The sequence below is a fragment of the Chroicocephalus ridibundus genome, chromosome 5 (assembly GCF_963924245.1).
Source record: "Chroicocephalus ridibundus chromosome 5, bChrRid1.1, whole genome shotgun sequence".
Taxonomy (NCBI): domain Eukaryota; kingdom Metazoa; phylum Chordata; class Aves; order Charadriiformes; family Laridae; genus Chroicocephalus; species Chroicocephalus ridibundus.
In genome coordinates, this window is record NC_086288.1 from 43,728,575 (window position 1) to 43,750,854 (window position 22,280).

General features: G+C 56.2%; 1 protein-coding gene across 1 annotated transcript; it reads left to right on the forward strand.

The window, feature by feature from the left end:
* The first annotated feature begins 10,271 nt into the window (after window positions 1-10,271).
* EMX1 (empty spiracles homeobox 1) lies at window positions 10,272-20,806 on the forward strand. The gene is made up of 3 exons (XM_063336694.1): window positions 10,272-11,374; window positions 13,923-14,107; window positions 20,089-20,806. The coding sequence occupies exons 1-3, from the start codon at window positions 11,008-11,010 to the stop codon at window positions 20,254-20,256; spliced, it is 720 nt and encodes a 239-aa protein (XP_063192764.1). The 5' UTR covers window positions 10,272-11,007; the 3' UTR covers window positions 20,257-20,806.
* The last annotated feature ends 1,474 nt before the right edge of the window (window positions 20,807-22,280 follow it).

Sequence of the window (22,280 nt, forward strand, 5' to 3'; positions counted from 1 at the left end):
TTAACCCAGTTTAGAGCCAAAGAGCAGTGGGTTTGCTGGTAAACTGTCCTGTTCCTGCGATCTTCAAATGCCTTTAATGAGTTATTATTTAGTCTGCTAATGGGGGGACATTGCAGAAATGATCTGTGATTAATTAAACCATCTTTATCCAGCACGAGCAGAGGAGCTGGGACAAGCACTGGATCCCTGGCTTCAGCATCACTCCTGGCGCTGCCCTGCACCCACCAGTTTCACCAGTGGTTGAACCAGGTCCTGCAGACCAACAACAATTTCCACGCCAGTGGGAAAGAACTGCCAGAAATAGGAAGTTTTCCCTTTTTTCATGCAGCACCTCAAAGCCAGACTTTGTCCAGTTTGTCGCTGGCCTGTGTGGGATGCAGCCTCCTTCCCTGAATATCAAGTGCCAAGCCCGAGGCAGACTGTGGCTGAGCTGCTCCTGTGACCCCCCGGGATCTGGGGACACCGGACGGTCTCAACATCAGCTGCTCCCTGTCCCCTTTCCTTCAGCAGAGCCACCGGTTCAGATCAGGGCATCCATCCTCCTCCTCCTCCATGGCCTATCCTGCGCCACCTCTGCTGACCATCATTCTCCACCTGGCCTTGAAACCCTCCTGTGCCAATTGCCCAGCCCTTCCCTGAGCACTGAATAATCCCAGCAGATGCTGGTCCTTCCCATTAGGATGCTGGGGGACTCTGGCACATGCTTAGCACCTGGGTTTAGATCAGGAAGGATGAGCAAGTCGTGCTGCATCTGCTGCTCGCAGCCCCCCATCCCATGTGGGATCCCACAGGAAACCCAGAGCGGCTCTTTCCTTAGGCATCTCACATCACGCAGCCAGCAGCGTGGCCTCACCCTCCCCATGCCACCGCCGGCAAAGCTGCCGCCGAGGCACCGCGGCGAGGCCGGGAGCCGCATTCACATTCCTGCCGCGAGCACACTTGTCAGCCGAGCTGTCAGCCGCTCCCGTAATAGGGCCACGGCGGTCACTCGTGTTGGGAGTAAACACAGCCGAATCTGAGAAAACAAGAGCAGAGCTGAGCTCGGGTGCTTCCAGCAAGGCTGCAAAGTATCAGCGCACTCAGGGGAGGATGCCCAGCCTCCCCCCAGCCCCTCCGTCACTCCCCACTGTGAACCCCGAAAAGCCCCCGGGAAGGATGCTCTGCGGCGGCAGTCATCCCCAGCATCACAGGGGTACAGGGATGCGGTCAGCGGCTCCCGGAAGGAGACAGTGGGGACCTGGGATTAATAAATTAGTTGTTTGCTGGCATCAGAGCTGGTGCATGGGATAGATGGGGAAGCCCTGGCCTGGAACTGCTTGGGGACACAAGGTGATGCAGCCACAGGTCTGTGATTTCTAGCAGAAACCCACCCCCAGCTTTGGCTGGAGGAAAAGCACTTTTTTCTTTTTCTTTTTTACTAAAAAAATGGCATTTTGCACGTGCCAGAGCTGCCTTGAGTCTGATGGAACCTGTTTGGAGAGAGGGTCCAGCCTCCTTGCCAGCATCTGCTCAGGTGCCCTCCACCCCCGGGCACCTCCTGCCACCTCCAGCAGTTTCACCAGCGCTGGAGGGGACACCTCAGCTGGGTGAGGCAAATGCAGGCTTCGCACTGGCCCCAGATGCGCAGGGAGGGTCAGGAGGTGTTTGCGTGGGGGCCGGGGGACTCATCAGGGCAACAGCAAGGAGGAGGAGGAGCAGCAGCCCCGTGAATAATTAGCGCTGGCTTATTTGTTTTGCACTAGTCCTCCAACTCCTAAACCCTCCCCGCAACAAAGGGGCGGCCGGCCTGAAAAGCCGAGGATTTAGGACAAAGAAGGGGCCAGGAGCGGAGCGGGGTGGCCAAGGGGGCAATGCAGCTTCGGGGCAGAGTGGGATGCAGACCCTGCCGTGCCGATGGATGCCTGGTCGGGCCGTGATGCCCATTGCATGGTGCCAAGCGCTCCATCCCTACCTCCTCAAATTCAGGGCTTGCTTCTTACCCTTCTCTAGCCCAGCAGCTTCCCAGTGCTGGGCGTGGTTTCTTCCCATCCAGAAATGCTAAAAAGCTGAAAACACCATGAAATATTTTCTCCCATCAGGGAGGGGAGAGGGCAGCTATTATCCTCATCCAAACCAAACCCGAAATGTTGGGGTCACTCTGCCTTTGAAATCTCCCGCGGCCTTTCTTCCCATTAAACCATCTCCCGGCTCAGCTCAGAAGTTTCTTCCCCGCCCCCTTTTTTTTTTTTTTTTTTTTAATTTAATAATAAAGCATCTCAGATCTCCAAGTTGCAACTCATCTCACACCTAAGCGAGATTGCGTTTTGCACAAGCCTTTCAGCTGTTTTCTCAATCTCTCCTCTGTCTCATTCTCAATTCAGGCAGTTGCTATAGGTATGTTTTAATCCCCAGCATGGTAGATTTTAATTAGTCTTTGTACAGATGGCCAATTAACATTCATTACTTTTGCCTTGAGCGATTAATTATGAGTTTGGATAGAATGGGAGATGGAGACAGAGGAAAGATGGGCAGGTGAATAAAAAAGGGGATTTTAATCAGAGTTTGGGATTTTTTTTTTCTTCTTATTTATATATATATACACACATGCAGAAAGAGGAGAGAAGAGAAAAGTGGCAGCACAGTGCAAGTTACAGTCCTCCTGAACTGCTTCCAGTCCCAGAGCCACAGGGATGGGCTCCAATGGGGTCTCCGGCTGGTGACGCTGTGGGACGTGGGGGCTGCGGTCCAGCCAAGCCCCATCGCAGGGATGGGGAAACTGAGGCAGGGAGCGCTGGGGTGGTATGCAGCTCCCTGGGCACAACCGGGCACCTGGTCTGGAAATCAGTACCCCGGGCCGGATTCAGGTGCCTGGGTATCACGGTTTGGGGATTGTAACAGTGTTGGGGATGGCTGAGGGAGCGGTGACACAGTGCCACCTTCTCCTGGGTGAACCCACGTAGCGGTGTGCAGGATGGGGCCTATAATTCTCCCTATGCAACACCCGTTGACACGTCGCTAATTCTTCCTAATTGATTTTTCACGCTGGCGGGAGGGAGACGGTGACATCCAACAACAGAGCCCTGATGTCGGGCTTTCTACTCCATGAAAGGGGCTGGCACCCTCCCCCCGGAGCCCACATACTTCTCCCCGGCCCGGGTAGCCATGGTGAGACATTGCCCAAATCCTTTCACCGCCGTGCCGCTGGAGGCTGGCGATGCTCTGCGTCGCCTGTGCCAGCCCGCTCGTGGAAGCTATTTTCGAGCACGCAGGCAAGCCGGCAGGGAGAATTAAAATAGCAAAAGCCCCCGGGGCCATATCCTGCCCTGGTTCCTTGGCGGAGGGGCGGCACCCACGCTTTGTGCCACCCCAACACGTGTGAACCAGCAGCGGGTTCTGGATTTGGCGTTTCTGGGTTATTTTGGTGGCAGGCGAGGTGTGCGCGCAGTGGGGAGAGAGCAGGGGGGGCTGGAGGGGAGGTGGGTAAGGGCCAAATCCTGCTCCCTCCTGGGGAGCCTCCCTCCACGGCAGGCGGGCCCAGAAGCGAGGAGTAGCGTAAGGATGCTGCGTGGCAGGATCTGTCCTGCGGGACTTGGAGGGCTGCTCACGGCGCCACTGGCTGGGGATTTACACCCATTCTGTTGAAATCTGGGGATTTCTTTTTTAGCGCGTTTTTTACATTTTGGCCCCAAACCTCGAGATTGGCACTTCCCCGCAGCACAACGACTTTTCTTAAATCAGCCGCTCAGGCGATGGAGGGGGGTGTCCAGATCCCTCCCTGCGTGGCAGGGATGAGGCTGCTGCGCTCCGTACCCACGGCACGGCTGGTAGATATGCCACCTGCCTCCCAGCATGGCCCTTGGGTCGATCTGCCACCTGCATCCTGGCGTGGATGGCTGGATGTGCTGCCCGCGTCCCAGCACGGTCGCTGTGTGGATATGCCACCTGCACCCTGGCATTGTCCCTGGGTGGATGTGCTACCTGCATCCCAGCACGGTCCCTGGGTGGGTGGCCACCCCGGGCAGCGCAGGTGGCCGAGCCCATGGGGATTCACTCCCAAGGGTGCTGGAGCACTGGCTCAGCTCATCCCACTCGTAGGCCAGTGAGACTGCACAGAGCTCTGGGGAGCAGGCGGGTACCCCAGAGCATCAAAACAATGCTGGGCACCCACCCCAGGGGACCCTACCAGTGCAAACACCTCTCTTCCACGCTCATGAGCTGGATCCAGCCTCTGCAACCTGCGGGATGGAGCAGGGCCTTGGCCGCACCATACTCACCAGCAAACACCCAGTTTAGCAGGGTTTTTTTTTTTCAGCGGAAATACAGATGGGACCTTCAGGAGCTGATGGTCCCCACTGCCTTGAAGGGCAACCAAAACCCCACACACCAACTCGGGCTTCCTCTTGAGTGGGGAAGAGGAGGCCGGGAGCATGGGCGCCTCCGTACGGCACCGTCCCCACCTGCAGAGCGGTGGCAGGGTATGGCCCTCTCTAAGTATACGCCATTGAAATGTGCACATTTCCTAAAAGCAATATGGAACAGCTAAATATACTGCTCACAAATCTGTTTACACTAATAATGGCTGGGAGCCTGCCATCCATATGACTGCAAGGAACCATTGATTCAACATAAATTAACTGAAAATTACTTGCGAGAGGGAGAAACTCGCGGCATTTTATATTTAATCTTTTTTTCCCCTTGTCCTTTTTTTTTTTTTCCCACACACACTGGGGAAGGGGGAAGTGCGGACACATTGGCACCTCCGCTACCAACAGCCATGGCTGCATTTGGCAGCAGGTCCGCTCTTTCCTCACCGGCCCCTCTCTCCATGCGCAGAAATGGGGACCGGGATACCCAGCGAGCTGGGATTTTCCATCCCAGCGCTGGGGACTCGAGCTGCCGCCAGGGCTAAATGAACACAATATTTACCCGTTTTCCAAGAAACGGCAACGGAGACGGAAGGGTCCGAGTCATTATTTTGGCGCGGGCAGATTGTTAACTTGTTTAAATTTAAAAAAAAGGGGAAAAAAAGGAGAAAAAAACCCACCAGAATTGGCAGCTCCTTGCGTATTAGTCGAAATGCTGCAGACTTGGCTCCCGCTCACCTCCGCAACATAATGTTAAATGGCATCAAGACAGTATATCAGTCATTTACATATGTTGCTTATAGACGCCAAACTTATTAACACAATAAAACTGCTGCTAAGAAGCTTTCCTGCCTATTTTTCTCCTGGAGAATGTCAGTGTTGGAAGCACCTAGCTGCCTCGTATGGAAACACCCAGGGTTGCCTTTCATATGGCACCCAGGAAAATAAATATATGAATCAGCCAGGGTCCCCCTCCGACCACTTCCAAAGCAAAGCAGGAGGAAGATTCACTGATTCAGAGTGCCGTGCATCGGAGGAGACCGCCAGCACCCAGCCCACCCAGCAGCACCCTGCGAGCCCGGGCATCCCCCCGGCACGCTGCCTCCCAGGACAGGCAGCTGGGCGGGATAGGATGGCTTCACCCCGGGACTGGCTTTAAACATTTAAACTCCCCTGACTCTGAGGTTTCCCCAGCTCCCTGTCCTCCCTGCGAGGTCTGGAAATGCTGGAAGGGGGACCCTGGCTGATTCATATATTTATTTTCCTGAGTGCCATATGAAAAGCAACCCTGGGTGTTTCCATAGGAGGCGGCTAGGTGCTTCCAACACTGATGCTCTCTGTGCAGGAAAGGAAGCAGGAAAGCTTCTTAGCAGCAGTTTTATTGTGTTAATAAGTTTGGCGTCTATAAGCAACATATGTAAGCCACTGATACACCGTCTTGATGCCATTTAACGGTTTGTGGTGGAGGTGAGCGGGAGCCAAGTCTGCTGATCTCCCCTAATATAATGCTGGGTGGTCCCTACGGGGTTTTGGGGGGAGTCTCCCAGCATCCATGCAGGGATGGCTTCTCTCCCCACCACGACACTGAAGCCATTGCACCTTTCCCCACCCCTGCGATGGTGCAATCTTGCAGGGGATGTTGCTTTCTTTGCCTGCTGGGGCAAGGCTGGCGTGAGCCCGGGGGCGGTCTGACGTAGAGGTCACACTCCGGTGCCACCCGAGGGAGGACCCAAACCCTCCCCAGGGCTGGAGGCATAATTTCCTGTGTCGAAATTTCCCGAGCTCTCCTAGAAAGACATTTTTGCTGCAGTGATGACTCTGCCATGCATGGAAGAGCGTTCATACAAGTGACATCCTATAGCCCTGGAGTACATGGTGGGACATTAGCTGGGAGACCAGCCTTCATCCCCAGAACCAGTGGGAAGGGTTGGGTGAACCCAAACACCTGGGCCGAGCCCTTCCTCACACTGTCAGGGGTATAAACCTGCAAAAACATCCCCAGGAATCACAGTTCTAAAGCACAGAGCTCCTGGACACAGCATCCTGAGGACGTGTAAAGGCTGGGATCAGGGATGAAGGAGACGTCCACTCCCAGGCAGGACATGGCAGAACCATGCACCCATGGCTGCTGCCACCCTGGGGACCAGGATGACAAACTAAGAACAGCAGTTTGGGTTTTCTCCCGGTGGCTGGGGGGGGCTGGATTGCACCCCTTGCTACAGAGAAGGGCTTGGGGGCCACAACGACCCCCACAGCTCTGTTCCCTGATGCCGTACCTGCTGCCAGCCCAGCAGGTCCTCAAGGAGGATTGCATCCCCTACCTGCACGGCAGGTGATGTCACCTGCAGAGCTGTGCATGCTGTCAGTGCCTGCAACATCAGTGCTGTTTCGACAAGTCATGTCGCAAGCAGAAGATGCAGATGCTGCCCCCAAACTGTGTGTTTCAGTACTGCTGCCCTCCGTGGGCCTCAGTGTGGATGAACCAGCTCATCGCCCCACTCAACCTGTGGGCAAAAAGGGGACATAGGGTCCCCAAGGTCAGGCATAAGGTCAGGGGAAAGGTTCCCATGTGCCCAACCTCTGCACATCACTTTCAACTAATGAATTTCAATGACTTCCCCCAAAGCCATGGTCCTATGGGACCACCTTGATGAGCAGAAATGGCTGGAGCAATCTCTGTCCCAGGTGTGGGTGCAGCCTCAGTGCCAGGACAGGCATTGCCACCCGTGGCCGAGGGTACTGCAGCTTTCTGAAAGGCTTTATCAGGGCTGTGGGCACCTGCACAATCATCTGGAGGTGTTTCAGGACTTGAAGATGATCCTTTCTGGAGCTGGGGCTTTAAATGTCTACAAGGAGATGGATGTAAAATCCTGTTTGCTTTGCAAGTGCAAGCCACCGAAGTCACAGCTGGGTCCATATCAAATGGTCTTCAGGATCTCCTACCTCTGAGAGCTCACCCAACGCAGGAGCAGTAGGAGCCTGGGCATGATGAGGACCTGGGAGGATCTTTTCTCATCACTTTTTGTGTAGTTTTGCACAAGCCTTTTGGCTTTCATGCCTTTCCTGCCTCACCTCCCAGTCTGAGAATGTCAGAAGCCCACCAGCACCCATCCCACCAGAGCCAATGTGCAGGTTTTCTGTACCAACATAGTAGTCAGGCTACACTGGAGAGGCAAGGGTGGATGCAGCACCCATGGAAAAGCCAGTGTGAGCATTGTGTAGGCAGGTGAAGACCCAGCAGCATCTTTCTTTGGTTGACTGACCTCTTCCAGCCCATGGTTATGTGAGCTGTGTGGCTTCCTGTTCCTGGGTTCAGTGGTGGTATCGTCCCTCAATATCAGTCTGGCTCCACAGACTAAAGCTATCTCCCACCTGTCCTTGTGAATGTGCATATCTACCACCATCCCCACCATTCCCATGGCACCTTCATCCATCTAGCCATCCACCCATCCATCCATCTACCATCAATAAATTAGTTGACAAAACCACCTTAAAAAAAGGAGACTGAGGGAGATGAGATGAATAACCCACTGAAGCCCACTGGGTTGTGTAAGGTCAGTTTTTTCCCATCCAGCATATCCCTGAACCAAGTGAAATTAAAAAAAAAAAAAAAAAAAAAAGCCAAAGCAGCAGGAAACGGGGATCAGCCTGGGACAGGGAGGCTCCGCACCTCCTCATCCCCACAACCCAAAATACAGCCCCATTCCTCCCTTCTTCACTTCGGGGCCACACTTGAAGGATGATAAGAAATCCAGACTGGGCAAGGAGCTGTGCCCATGGGAAGAGCAGGTGGGAGAGGTTAGGAGGAAATGATCCAGCACTTTGAAGTCTGGTCAACTTTTAACATCCCGGCAAGCCATGCCCGTGGCCACGCTCCGGGGCCCGGGGCCTGATTTTCCACATTCTGCCCTTTGATGCTGGAGGCCGATGTGTTACAGATTAACGAGACGGGGGGGATGGACTGCACCTGCCGGCAGCGTGCCGGATCCGACCCCAGCAAAGCCTGGGAGGAAGGGGTACGGGCAGTGATTTAAATCCAGGCAGGCGAGCAGTGGCCAGGGCTGGGGGATGCAGACGGATGGGGATGGACCTGCTGCCTGTCTGCCCATCCCTGGAGCTGACCCTCTACCCCCAGCTCCAAGGCCAGGTTTTGGTGCCTGTCCCGTCCCCCTCTCCTTCTCCTGCATTCCTCTTTCGTTTGCTCCTTGGAAAATCCTCACTGTTGTATTTTAACGGGCATCAGATCCCACCTTTCCTCCACCAGCACCCCCTAATCCCGGTACAGCACCCCTCTACCCAACCCTGCCTGCCCACTGCCACTGCTGGCCGCATCCCTCCCCTGTGCTGGCATGCTCTGCGGCTCTTTCGTTAAAAAAGAAAATGTCTTTCTCCTCCACTCAGAGCTCCTCCTGGCCAGAAATCCAGCGGGAAGGCAGGCTGCTCCCGGATCACCTCCTCCCTGGGATGCAGGGGCTAAAGTTTTTCTCTTTAATAAGCTGGGGACACCGGGCGCCGAGCAAGGCACTCGCCTGGGGGGTGTCCGCATTTTATTCCCATGGGGGATAAAAGTCCTGCCTGAATTATTCTGGAGGTGAGAGCAGGCCTGGAGTGGCAGGTGGAAAAATAAATGTAAAAATAAATCTGGGTTTCTCTCCTGGTTTCAGTGTAGCAGCTTCCCAGCTCCCAGCGAGTCCTGGCTCCCTCCAAAGCATCCAGGGAGCCTCGCCTGGACACTGGGCTGAGACTGAAAACCACGGGGGCGAACAGGGAAAAAAAAAATAGTTTAAAGGTTTATGTTTCCCAAACCAAAGCAGCTCCCCCAAAAAAGGTTCCTGTGGAGCCGGGGCGCAGAGGGGAGATGCTGCCGGCGGGGATTCCCGCGGTGAGCAGCCAGCGCCCGGTCGGCTTTTTCCCCCGCAGAAGACGCTGAAAACCGGCGAGATCCGCACGAAACGAAATCCCGGCCCCGCGTAGCGCTCGGCGGCCCCCGGCGCTGCCACCGCCCGGTCCCGACGGGCGGCTGCGGGAGAGCGGGGGCGGAGGGTCCGCATCCCCGCCTCGCCCACCCCCGGCCTGGCCCGGGGATCAAAGAAAACAGAGAGCGAGAAAAAAAAAAAATTAAATTAAATTGAATTAAATTATATTAAATTGATTTAAATTAAATTCCACAAATGGTCCGAAGCCGGGCAGAGCTCCCGCGTCTGAGCTGAGCGCCGTGTCCGCATCCCCTTTCCCTTCCCTTCTCGTCCTCTTCCCCGTCCCTCCGCGGGTGCGCCCCGCTCCGCGCCGGGTGCCTTCTCCACCAGCCTGCTGACCCAGCCCCGCTTCTTTATTCCCGTTTTTTAATATAAATATATATTTAAAATGTAGAGTATTTTTTCTCTCCCTCTTTCGGAAATAAAAATAAAAATAAAAATAAAAATAAAAATAACGCGTTGGAGACGCGCTGGCTCCGTTTTTAGCCTTTCATTTCTGGGGGGTTTCATGTATTTTTTTCTCTCTTCCCTCTCCCCTCCTTCCTCGCAGCCTCTTGCGGGAATGTGTCCGCGGAAAACCCGCGGGCGCGCAGCAGCGCTCTCCTCTCCGCGGGGGGAAGGATCCGCGGGTGCCCGCGCGGAGTATTTCAATCCAGCCAAGTGGAAAATAGACTTTCAACCCCCTTTGTGCGGGAGGGGAGGGCTGGCCCCCGCCTCCGCGGGCCAACAAAACTCAGAGCAGAGCCAAACTGCGGAGTGAACTCGGGACCGGCCCGCGCAGGGGCTGCGCGCTCCGCGCATCCCCCCCGCGCCGCGGAAAACCCAGCCAAAATCGCGAGCGATTGGGGGGTTTTTGTTCGGGTTTTTTTTGGGTTTTTTTGTTTTTTTTTTTTTTAACCTAAGCGCAGGATCGGACCCGTGGGAAGAGCGGGCTTTTGTCCAGAGGGAAGGTCCTGCCTTGGAGGGGTGTGTGTGGGGGGGGGGATACGCGGAGGGGAGCGGAGCTTGCGCGGGAGGCGGGGAGCCGCGGTGGGGCGCGGGGGAGGGCTTCACCTCCCTTCACCTCCCCTTCCTCCCTCCCACCGGGCCGGCAGCTCCCCGCGCCGCGGAGTTACGAACGGCCGCCGTGGGTCTGTTTCTTTTATTTATTTAAAAAGGGGAAAGAAAAAGAAGAAAAAAAAAAAAGAGGAAAAAAAGGTGGGAAAAGAGAGGAATTTTTTAAAAAGAATTTTTAATTTTTTATTTTTTTTTAAAGAAGAAGGAAAAGAAAAAAACCCGCAGCCGGAGCCCCTCTCCCACAACTTCGCGGCGCGCCTGCGGGAGAGGCTCCAGTCCAGTTTTTCGGGCGCTCTCTGCCTCCCCCTGCCTCCCCTGCCTCCCCTGCCTCCCCCTGCCTCCCCCTGCCTCCTCTGCCTCCCCCTGCCCGGCCCCGGCCCCGGCCCGAGCAGGTGAGGCCGCCCCCTCCTCCGGGCCCCGCCAGGTACCGGCCGTATTTGTACCGGCTGCCCGGGGTTTGCGGGTGCGTAGGCGCCCGCGGGTGGGCGTGTGTGTGTGTGTGTGCGCGCTGCCCAGGGGGAGGTTTCTTGCACACGCACACACACACACACACACACGCGCACCCGGAGGAACAGCCCCGCTCCGGTCCCCCCCCCCCCCAAACCCCCCCCCCCAGCCTCCCGGCTCAAACCATGTTCCAGCCGTCTGCGAAGCGCTGCTTCACCATCGAGTCTCTGGTGGGCAAGGACACCCACCTCAGCCCCGAGGAGCCCCCGCGCCCCGCCGCCCTCGGCTACCCCGGACCCGCCACCGACGCCGCCGCCTTCGCCCCCGGCTTCCAGGGCGCTGCCGCCGCCGCCGCCGGCCGGGCCCTCTACGGCAGCGCCGAGCTCGTCTTCCCCGAGGCCGTGGGGCACCCGGCGCTGCCCGTCGGGCCCCACCAGCTGGGGGGCTCGGCGCTGCCGCACCCCCACTCCTTCTTCGGGCCGCAACACCGCGACCCGCTCAACTTCTACCCCTGGGTGCTGCGGAACCGCTTCTTCGGGCACCGCTTCCAAGGTGAGCTGCTGCGGGCATCGCCCACCGGCCCCCGCTCCTCCCGGGGCGCGAAGGGGGCGCAGAGAGAGGGCTGCCGGCTGCCCTGCCCGGCACCGGGGCCCGTTAACCGGGGAGGCCGGAAAAGACCCGGAGGCAAAACCTGTTGCTGCCGTGCCTGCAGGCACAGCCGGTGCTCGGGGTGTTCGCACACCGGCGCCGAGTGCATTTACACACCGGGGCTGAGTGCCTTTGCACACCCGGTACCGGAGTGCATCTGCACACTCGGATGCTCAGTGCATTTACACACCCGGTACCGGAGTGCATCTGCACACTCGGATGCTCAGTGCATTTACACACCCGGTAGCGGGGTGAATTTGCACACCCGGTACCGGAGTGCATTTGCACACTCCGATGCTCAGTGCATTTACACAACCGGTACCGGAGTGCGTTAGCACACCCGGTAGCGGAGTGAATTTGCACCCCCGGTGCCCGTGCTCTCCCGCAGCCGCAGCCCTGGAGCCGGCGTGCGGCTGCCCCGCGGCCCCGCCGCCGGTGCCGTGCCCGGGCAGAGCCGCCGTCGGCGGGCCGGGCGGGGCTGGGGCAGCCCCGCAGCAGTCCCGCCTCGGCCGCCCCGGGCGGAGCAGGGTCCCGGCCGGGCATCGCGGGGCTCCCGGGGACGGGACCGGCGCTGCCGCCTCCCTGCGCGGCCCCGCGGCTGGCGGAGCCGGGAGTTTGGGTTTCTCCTTCTCGGAAACGAAGGGAAAGATTGCGGTGGATCTCGTCTGCACAGCGAGATTTTATTTGATTTTGTAGCTTTTCGTTCTTTTCTTTCTTTTCTTTTTTCTTTTTTTCTTTTTTCTTTCTTTCTTTCTTTCTTTCTTTCTTTCTTTCTTTCTTTCTTTCTTTCTTTCGCTCTTTCTTTCGCTCTTTCTTTCGCTCTTTCGCTCTTTCTTTCGCTCTTTCGCTCTTTCTTTCTTTCGCTCTTTTGCTCTTTCGCTCTTTCTTTCTCTTTCTCTCTTTCGCTCTTTCTTTCTTTCCTTTCTCTCTTTCTTTCTCTCTTTTTTCTCTCCTTTCTTTCTTTCTCTCTCTCTCTTTCTTTCTTCTTTTGATGACTCCATCTTTCCTTTATCTTTCTTTTTTTTCTCCATTTTTATCTCTCCCCTTCTTATTTTTCTTTTTCTTTCTCTATCTGTGTCCTTTCCTTTCCTTTCCTTTCCTTTCCTTTCCTTTCCTTTCCTTTCCTTTCCTTTCCTTTCCTTTCCTTTCCTTTCCTTTCCTTTCCTTTCCTTTCCTTTCCTTTCCTTTCCTTTCCTTTCCTTTCCTTTCCTTTCCTTTCCTTTCCTTTCCTTTCCTTTCCTTTCCTTTCCTCTCCTCTCCTCTCCTCTCCTCTCCTCTCCTCTCCTCTCCTCTCCTCTCCTCTCCTCTCCTCTCCTCTCCTCTCCTCTCCTCTCCTCTCCTCTCCTCTCCTCTCCTTTTTTTCGTTTTTCCTTTCTGTTTTCTCTTTTCTTTTTTTTTTCGTTTCTTTCAGTTTTCTTTCCATTTCTTCTCCATCCCCGTCCCCTCGCTGTCCGCGCCGTCCCCGCCGCGATGCCCCGGGGTGTCCCGGGGGCCGGGCCGGGCCGGAGGAGCCCAGATTAGGGTTATCTGCTCGGCACCAACCCCTCGCCTGGCTCCGGGCTACGACGGCTCCGCTGGGAATTGCGGCCGCTGCCGGCGGCGCCCGGGGGCACCGGGACACGGCTCTGGCCCGGCCCCCGCAGTGCCGGCCGGCCGCACCGGCCCCGGGCCCGTCCCGCACAGTCCCGGGAGCGGCTCCGGGGTCTCCCCGCTCCGGCCCCGCTGCCGCCTCTGTCCCCCGCCGCTCCCGGCCCCTCAGCCGCGGCCTCTGCCCTTCCCTCCAACGCCTCCTGGCTGTCCTGCTCTCTGCCCTTTCCCTTCTTTCTTTATTTCTTCTTTCTATTTCTATTCTTTCTTTCTGTCTTTCTGTCTTTCCTCTTTTCTTCCTCTCTTTCTCTCTTTCTCTATTTCTTTTCTGACTTTTCTTCCTCTCTTTCTTTCTTTTTCTTTCTCGCTTTCCCACGTTCCTTCTCTCTCTCTTTCTTTCTCCCATTCACCCTTTCTTTTCCTTTGTGTCTTTCTTATTTTTCTTTCTTTCTGTCTCAGTTCTCCCTTTCTGTCTCTTCTTTTTTCCCTGTTACTTTCTTAGGCTGTCCCTCTCTTTCTGCTCTTTTTATCTTCTTTTTTGTCTCTTTCTCTGTTTTTTCTCTACCTCTTCCCTTCTCCCTCTCTCTTTCCCTCTCTTTTCCCTTCCCCTCCCGTTGCTCCTGTGCCCAGTGCTGCCACAGGACTGAGGGTGGCTGGGGAGGGAGCACTGTGGTGTTCAGGAGGGGACAAATGCTGCAAGCTTGAGGCAGAGAAGATGTCCAGGGCCCCCCAGTATCCCCTTGTCTGTCCTCCCCCTGTCACAGGGCAGGATGGTGTCCCCAACATCCCCCCCCGGTCCCGCAGAGGGGGAGCTGCAGGGCTGGGAGTGCTGGCGTGGGACGCTGACTCCTCTCTCTGTCCCCAGGGAGCGAGGTGTCCCAGGAGAGCCTGCTCCTCCACGGCCCCTTCGCTCGGAAACCCAAGCGCATCCGCACCGCCTTCTCGCCATCCCAGCTCCTGCGGCTGGAGCGGGCCTTCGAGAAGAACCACTACGTGGTGGGCGCCGAGCGCAAGCAGCTGGCCAGCAGCCTCAGCCTCTCCGAGACCCAGGTACCCCCGGGCAGCCTCCCGCCCCTCAGTCCCACCATCCGTCAGTCCCACCATCCGTCTGTCTGTCCGTCTGCTGGTGGGAGCAGCTCAGCATCGGGCGGCAGAGACGGCGCCGACCCCGTGTAGGGCTGAGGCTGTGCTTTGCAATCTCCCAGCTGGGTTTGTCTGGGAATCCTGCGTGGAAACCATGGCCGAACCGTGCGGATTCATGTGGGCTCGGGGTGGGTTTGAGGGTTGTTTTTTCTTTTGCCACAGTGTTTGGTCGCTGAGGTGGTTCCCGGCAACGCTTGAGGCTGGGAATGCCGGTCTCGCGTCGTGACACTCTCTGGAGCGGTTTTCTGGTGTTATTTCTTGCTTGCTTGGGGTGTTTTCCCCCAGAAATATATGGTTTTAAAAATCCAGTTAAAAAAGGAGCAGCAGCATGAGATTCTCCCCTGTAGAACTGCAAAAATGTGCCTCAGTTGTGCAGCTTTGGTTTTGTACACAAACTCCGCAGTGCCCGAAAGTCCAGATGGGTGCAAAGATGGGTGCTGGGCGAAGGGCATTTCTTTCAGCTACAACTTTCTGAATTTTAGAAAAGGCATTTCATGGGCATTTAGAAATGATGGGATCCAGGAGGACCGTAGGGATGAAAGGAAACGGAAAAGCGTACGGTGCTGGGGGAAAACAGGGGAGTTGGGGCTGAGCATCTCTGTGCGTGTCGGAGCCTGGTGTCCTTGCGAGCAGCTATTGCCGAATGCTCCAGGTGAAGGTTCGCTATTTCCCATCATGTTCATTAACTGAGTCGGCAGAGAAAGAAAGTTTTCTCCAAATTCTGGCTAGGTAGCTTGGCCTATATTCTGAATTAATTTAATTTTTATCCTTTAATTCAATTGGAAAATAAAGCTGGAGCCGTGGGTGTTCCCGGTACCCGCCTGGCTCATCCTTGCCGTGGCTCTGCCAAGCAAAACCTCCAAATACAGCTCTGCAAGAGGGAAGTTACCGCGAGGAAAATGTCACTGTCATGGGGGACAGCGGGAAACCGTGTGTGCAGATGTCGGGGAGGATGGACCGAGCCCACAAAATCCAGAGGCCGTTTGTATCCTGGTGCTGATGCTATCCCGTATCCCCATCCCCACGGCTCGCAGGGCACGGCAGTAGATGGCACCGCAGCTCGGGTCCTTTCCTTGCTGCTTCTGTCACCTCTCTGGGCTGAAAAAGATGTTAAAGGGAAAAAAAAAACAACACAGCCAACCCCAAAGGTCAAAGAACAAACAGCAACTTGCCCGGGCGGAAAGGGCAGCTGCGGGATGCCCGAGGCGGAGCTCAACGAGTCCCTCGGATTGTGCATCATTGCCCCGAGCCTAAATGCAATAACGCAATTTATTGAGGAAAAAGCAGAGACGTCCATGCCTAAATCCGGGTGGAGACTTAGAAACGGAAAGAGGCAATATAGATGTATTTTTATAATTTTTTTTATGCACTGCAGCGTATTTTGTAGTACGGCATTTCCATGTTCTTGGGAAGCTGCTGCAGCCGCTCGGCGCAGGGTAATTCGTCACCTGCGGGCAGGGAGCGAGTGCGGGTCACGACGGAGGCGATCGCGGGGCTGGGGCCGGTTCCTGGGGGAAAGAGCATCAGGCTCGGGATCGGCGGTGGCAGCGAGTGTCGGCAAAGCGTCCCCGAAGGCAGCAGGGATTTGCAGGGGGGTCTGCGAGGCGGCAGGGAAGGCTTGTTCCCTGCCGGCTTTGTGGCTTTAGAAAAATAATCTTTTAAATCATCTTTTAATTACCTGGAGGGAAATAACCCCAATGTGCAGAGGGATGTGATACGGGATGGGCGTGGAAGTACCGGGACTGGTAGGGTGCGAGAGCCAGCCGGGCTGGTGGCCGTGACAAAAGCAGGCAGTACTATTATTACTACTATTATTATTATTATTATTATTATTATTATTATTATTAATCCAGTGATGAATCCTACACGCACGCAAACCTCCCGTGGAAACCACCCCCCGTCCTTGGTGACCCGCGTCCCCGGTGTGACACCGGGTAACACAGGCGTGTTTTCACCCACTGCAGCCCCACATCCAAACCCACGGGTGGGGGTGTTTTATTATTTCCGAGAGGGTTTAGCCGCTGCGACAAGGGGCTGCTCGTTATGGCGGTGCCTGGCCCTATTTCCCAGCTACTTTTCCTCCCTGGAAAAGGGAGCTTTGCCCTTTGTGTGGTGCCAGGTCCGCGTCCTCCAGCTGGAAAGCTACACCTGGAGCAGTCCAGGGGGAAGGTGAAAAGGGTACTGTATGTGCCCGGCATCAGGAAATGCCTTGGGATATAAGGTGAGGAAAGGTGGAGGCATTTAACCCCTTCCCGTCCTTTCTCCTACCAAGGTGCTGCATTAGTCTGGGATAGGACAGGCCCATGCAACCACAAAAAAAAAAAAGGACTGGGGGAAAAAAACAGCGGCAGCTCATGGTCCCGAAGCAAACACAAGTGTTCAGTAAGTGGGATGAGGCTGGAGTATGCGTAGGGAGGGCTCTGCGGGGGGGACACTGGGTGGCCTGCGCAAGAGGAGCCATCCGTGGGGTTTGTGCGTGACAGGATGGCGTGGGGACACACACACACATGGTATGTGTGAGCTGGATGGAAAACGAGCCTGGTGGTCGGCGTGCCGCAGGGGTGCCAGGCAGCGGGGGTGCACGGGGGCTGGCATGCCGGGGGCAGGATGCCTGTGCCGGGCAGGTGGGGAGCGGGGAGGAGGTGGGGGTACCACGCTGTGTGCTGCGGTCGTGCAGGGCTGGGCATCACAGGTGGTAGCACCGCTGTGCCCATCGCTGGCGGCATCGGGTCATTTCACCTCCCTGGGGGAGCGTGCTGAGCTGAGAAATAACTTCCCAGAGTTAATTTTGCACAATGCAGCCCGGCCGTCCGGGCAGAGCCTCTCCATCCCTGGCAGCACACGGTGCTGGCCCCGCTCGGGATGTCAAACCTGCCTTCCCAAAGCAAAGGCATCACCCTGGCTCCTGCCGAGTGGGAGGTTTGGGGTGATTATGGCAGCACCATAATATTCCAGCATCGGGGTGATTATGGAGGCACTGTAATACCCCAGCACCCTTTCCCAGCATCATGTGTGCAGGGATGGAGGCACAGCAGTCCTGGCCGATGGGTCGGAGCTGGCCGGGCATCGCAGCCACTCTGGCAGGAGCGGTAATAATTAACTGAGCGAATGCCTGGGAATCAGGGGAGGAGAAAGATGAGCATCCCAGATACAGCCAGAGAGCAGCCACGCTGCAAATCCCGGGGCTGTCAGTGTTTCCCCCACAAGGACCATCCCCAAAACCAAGCTCTTAAAAGTTTTGGGGTGTTTTTAGAAGAAAAGTCCCGTCTGGGACCGCAGGCGAGGGTGCAGCACTGATGCCTGGGGAGCTCCGCTGCCCTTCGAGGTGGTGGCACATTCGCGTGACGGCTCAGCACAAGTGGTGTCACTGTGTCTGGCCCCAAGTGACGGCACGGCTGGTCCCTCTCAGTCACCACCCAGACCCATCCCCATGCCCTCAGCCTTCCGCAGGGTTTGGGTCACTCGGCTGTTGTCCAGGGGAGCTGCACACACAGCCACCAGATTTTGATTGTCCCCAGCTTGGTGATGGCAACGTCACCTTTTGGGCAGAGCTGCTTCTCTGGGTGCTGTCGGCATCCCCAGAGCAGAGTGTGGTTTCTCGGTGGACGCAATGACCCTCAGGGTGTTCCACGGGTGGGAGCTCATGGCGTGTGCAGGCAAAGCAGTGGATGGGAGCCGTATGTAGAGGCAGGACAGGGATGCAGGAGCCATCCAGGGATTGTCCCCATCCGGCAGCAAGAGCGCAGAAGAGTAGGGCCAGCCCCGAGGAGCGGCTTGGCAGGGACCCCATGAGCATCACACTGGTTGGATGCACAAACACCCGGCATGACAACGGTTAATGTGGCAAGGGTTTGGGAAAGGATAAAACCCCCGGGCTTGGGGGTTTAAACCAATTACTCTTGGAGTCAGGATGAGGCATCGTAGGGGGCAGCTTATCCCCCAGTTGCCCACTGTGCGGTTCTCACATTTCTCTCATTGTGGCTTCTGGCCTGTTGGAGCGAGGGATATGGTATCGGAGGGGTCAGGGAGCCCATCCAGCCTGGAAACATCCCCATTCCTGCAGCAGAGACAGTTGGGAAGTGCAGGGAAGCCTCATCCCGCAGGAGATGGTCATACCCTGGTGGGTTTCTCTAAGCTGAACCAAGCTGGGGAGGAAAGGCTTTACATGCAGGAGCCGCTTCACACCCACCCCCGATTTCCACAGAGCCTCACTCAAGCATCTTAATTGCTTTATGCCTTAGTTTCCCCTTCTATAATTTAGGGATAAGGCAACTTCCCTGCTCCCAGAGGGCTGAGAGCTTTAATTAAAGTTTGTAAAGTGCTTTGCAGTTGTTGAATGAAAGGCGCCAGCTCAGTATTGTTCCAGAAATGCCCCAAAGCTAGGAAAGCAAATGGTTTGAGCCCAGGGCAGGGGGGTTATAATATATACTGGTGCCATAAAGCAGCTGTTTCAATAGACTAAACATGCCTTAAAGTCAAGGGCTCGCACTGCGCTGGTCGCGGGGCACCCTGCGAGGGCTTTGCTCACCTGGGGAATGCAGCGAGCTGTGAACGCTGCCTTCGCCTGCCGCGAAAGGCTCCGGAGCAGAAAGCGAGTGTCGCCTGCAATGAATGTCGAAGGAGAAGGGGGAAAGGGGGCAACAGTCCCAGGGGACGAGGTGCAGCCAGTGTCTGCTGTGAGGGGCTGCGGGCACCGCGCCACCTTCAAACGGGTAAATGCTTCAGCCTGGCCTGGGCCGGGATGGCAGCGGCGGCCGAGCAGCGGCACCTAGTGTCCTGCGGGGCCTGGGAAGCCGGGAGGCATCCCGCACCGCTGCCTGCAGCAGCCCACATCCTCACCTGCACCGCTGCCTGAAGTATCCCGCATCCCCACCTGCAGCATCCCGCATCCCCACCTGCAGCAGACATCCTGCGTCCCTGGCTGCAGCATCCCTGCACCTCTGCCTGCAGCATCCTGCATCCCCGGCTGCACGGCATCCTGCAATCCCACACCACCGGCCATGTGGGTGCTTTCAGCATCCCAAACTGACCGCCATTTCCGTGCTGCCGTGTCCAGCCCCTACCATGGGCCGCACTCCTGGCACTGGCATCGAGGGTGTGCGGTGTCGGAGCAGGGTTCTCCAGGCCTCGGGCAGGGAGGGAGGGTGTTATCTCCAAGGATGGAGACCCCCGCTGCCTCTCCAAGCTCCTGGGACAGTGTTGGACCACTGTCATAGTGGAAAAGGTTTCCTTAAACGTAAATGTGGTAAATTAATGATCTATAATTGTAATTATAATCTATCTATAATTAGCTACCTGGTTATATACAGTCCAGCCCAAGACTAATGATGCCACCCTGGCCGTGGGACACAGGTCCTCACTGGAGGTGTGGGGACGGCTCTGTGTGTTGTCCCCCACGGTCATTGGAGCCACGGCTGCTGTGCCCATGGCATCCTGCGACCAAATGAAATGGGACCAGGTTTAGCTGCCCCTGCCGTGCTGTGCCGATGGGGGCACAGCCCAGACACTGAGGTGATGGGCACCAGGTTGTAGAGCTGTAAGGAGGGTCTCGTGAGCCTGCTGGCCCTGAGTCTGAGGTGTGATTGGGTGTTCTTCACCCGTCTTGGGTTTCTCGAAGGCCAGAATGTGCAGCAAAGCGGAGCTGGGAGGCAGCAGGACCCTGCACCCTGCAACCCGCTGTGTCTGTCTCTCCTCTCCCACCCTGCCGCAGACAGAAGGGAAACCGAGGCAGGGCAGGGTGGCCGTGGGAGCGTTGCTGGGGGGACAGGGACTTCTTTTGTGCGGATCTCTGAGGAAAACTGAGCTTGCTGCCTGGTCGTAGCACCATCCCTTGCCGGGGCTGGCTGTGCCGGGACCCCTGTGAGTGCCCATCTCTCCCTCTCCCCCAGGTGAAAGTGTGGTTCCAGAACAGGAGGACGAAATACAAACGGCAGAAGCTGGAGGAGGAAGGACCTGACTCGGATCAGAAGAAGAAAGGTTCCCACCACATCAACCGATGGCGCCTCGCCACCAAGCAGTCGAGCGGAGAAGACATCGATGTCACCTCCAACGACTAAGGCAGGGACAGGCTCCTGGTGCAGCCACCATGGAGAGGAACCCGGGGGAGGAAGGGGGGGCACAGGCGGCATCACCAAACGAACTCTAGGGACATCGCCGAAGCCGCCGCCGCCGCCGCCCGCTGCCTTTCCTCCGGGGCGCCCGGCCTGACCGGGGACCCGCACCCCGTCCCCCCCCACTGCCCGGGGCATCCCTCGGAGGTGCTTTTCGGGAAGCTCCCGCCGCCGAGCCGAGGAGGAAGAGGAGGCTGCCAGGGCGCCCGTGGCCCCGGGACACGACCGCGCATCCTCCTCCGCGCTGGAAGCCGTCCGTCAGCCATGAGATCAAATAAAAACGTCCTACCTAGAAGCTCAGTGTAACCAGCCCCTTTCTCATTTTCCTTTTTCGCTTTTTTTTTTTCCACCTCCCTCCTTTTCGCCATTGTTTTTTTTTTTTTTTTTACACAGTTTTATTTTAATTTATTCTTTTATTTTTGTGCCTGTGTGCGTGCGTTCCCTGTCGTAGGTAGTCAGCAGCTGTAGTGTGTGTTACTGCGTGGTAATAAAAAGCAAAAATGCGCTGGAAACCTGACTGGTTGCCTCAGTGGAGGTGGGGGGGACACAAGGGGACCGTCCCCCTCTCCCATAGCCGGCCAAACAGCCGCAGGGAGGCTGGTGTGGGGAGGACTGGGTGTCACTGGGGAGGGATGTGTCCCACGGGAGCGCTGGAGCCAGGAGAGCTTGGTGGCCCCATCGTGGTGGGCGTTGGGGGGTGAGGATGGCCGTAAGGATGGGGGTCTCCCTCAGGGGTCCCCAGAGGAGCGGGGCCACCAGCGGGGTGGCCGCAGGTATGAGAGGTATGCGGCCGCTTCGGGGCCGGCAGCTTCACACCTGCGCCGGGGATTGAATGTCGGGGAGAGGCAGGATCCAAACAGCTCTGCCACCCCCCTGCTCCCCCGGGAATATCCCCCCTGGGGATACCCCTGAGATGTGGGGTGCCAGGGGCTGGCGAAGGGACCCCCATGGTCCCCGGGCGCTCCTGGGACCCCCCAGCAATGAGGGACTGGGGTGGGGGGTCTTGGGGGATGAAGGTTGGGCATCGTTCCCACGTCTCGACAGAGTTTGGGGGAAAGGGCACTTATAATAATTTTTTATATATATATATATACACACATACATATAAAAAAATATACATATAAAAAATATATACACACAAATATAATAATTATATATGTGATATACCATATATACACATATATACCTGCACATAATATATACGCATATATGTGTACATAATAGGTATATATATTCTATTTTAAATGCACATTTTATATATATTTTAATAGTATATCTACATACATATTTGTGTATATAATGTGTGTATATATAGTATTTTACAATGTGCATGTAATTCTATAGAATTGCGTATTTTATATATTTACATGTTGTACGTTTTATTCTATACATAATAGATTATAATTATATACAATATTATATATTATATACACACACACAAAAATATAACAACTCCTGCTGTTGGGAAAGTCCCCTCCCCACGGCCCCTCGCGCTGCAGGGGAAAGCCCCATCCCTGGCAGCTTCTCCCCTGGAAAACCGGCCCATAAGAAACTTGTCTTTTCAGACGAGACCTTTACATCCCCACATCCGCATCATCCTTCACATTAAGCGGCCGCGCGGAGGTTGGACCACACCGCCAAGTCTTTAAACTCTTTTATTCCAGACAGATCCGAGTGTTACACAAAGTGTCGCGGTCGGTAACTCTATCGAGAAGGTTAAAAAGAGACGGTGCGTGCGGCGGGTGCCCGAGGGTGGCGGAGGGCCATACGCCCGCGGAGGTCCAGCAAAGGGACCGCTGGAAGACGTGCCGGTGCTGGCGGGCGACCCCCCCGCTGTATCCCAAGGGACTTGCCATTAACGCGGTTATAAGGTGCATTCAGATCAGGTGCCGGAGGGTGACAGCATGAAAAAGGGGCAGCTGAGGGTGCAAAATAAGCCATAGAAAAGGGACAAAAAGCCAAAAGTGGAC

Excerpts from the sequence above, each read along its gene's own strand:
- EMX1 (XM_063336694.1), top strand. The coding sequence starts at position 11,008 with ATGTTCCAGCCGTCTGCGAAGCGCTGCTTCACCATCGAGTCTCTGGTG. Across the intron at positions 11,375-13,922 it reads CTTCGGGCACCGCTTCCAAG|GGAGCGAGGTGTCCCAGGAG; the intron begins GTGAGCTGCTGC and ends CTCTGTCCCCAG. Across the intron at positions 14,108-20,088 it reads TCAGCCTCTCCGAGACCCAG|GTGAAAGTGTGGTTCCAGAA; the intron begins GTACCCCCGGGC and ends CCTCTCCCCCAG.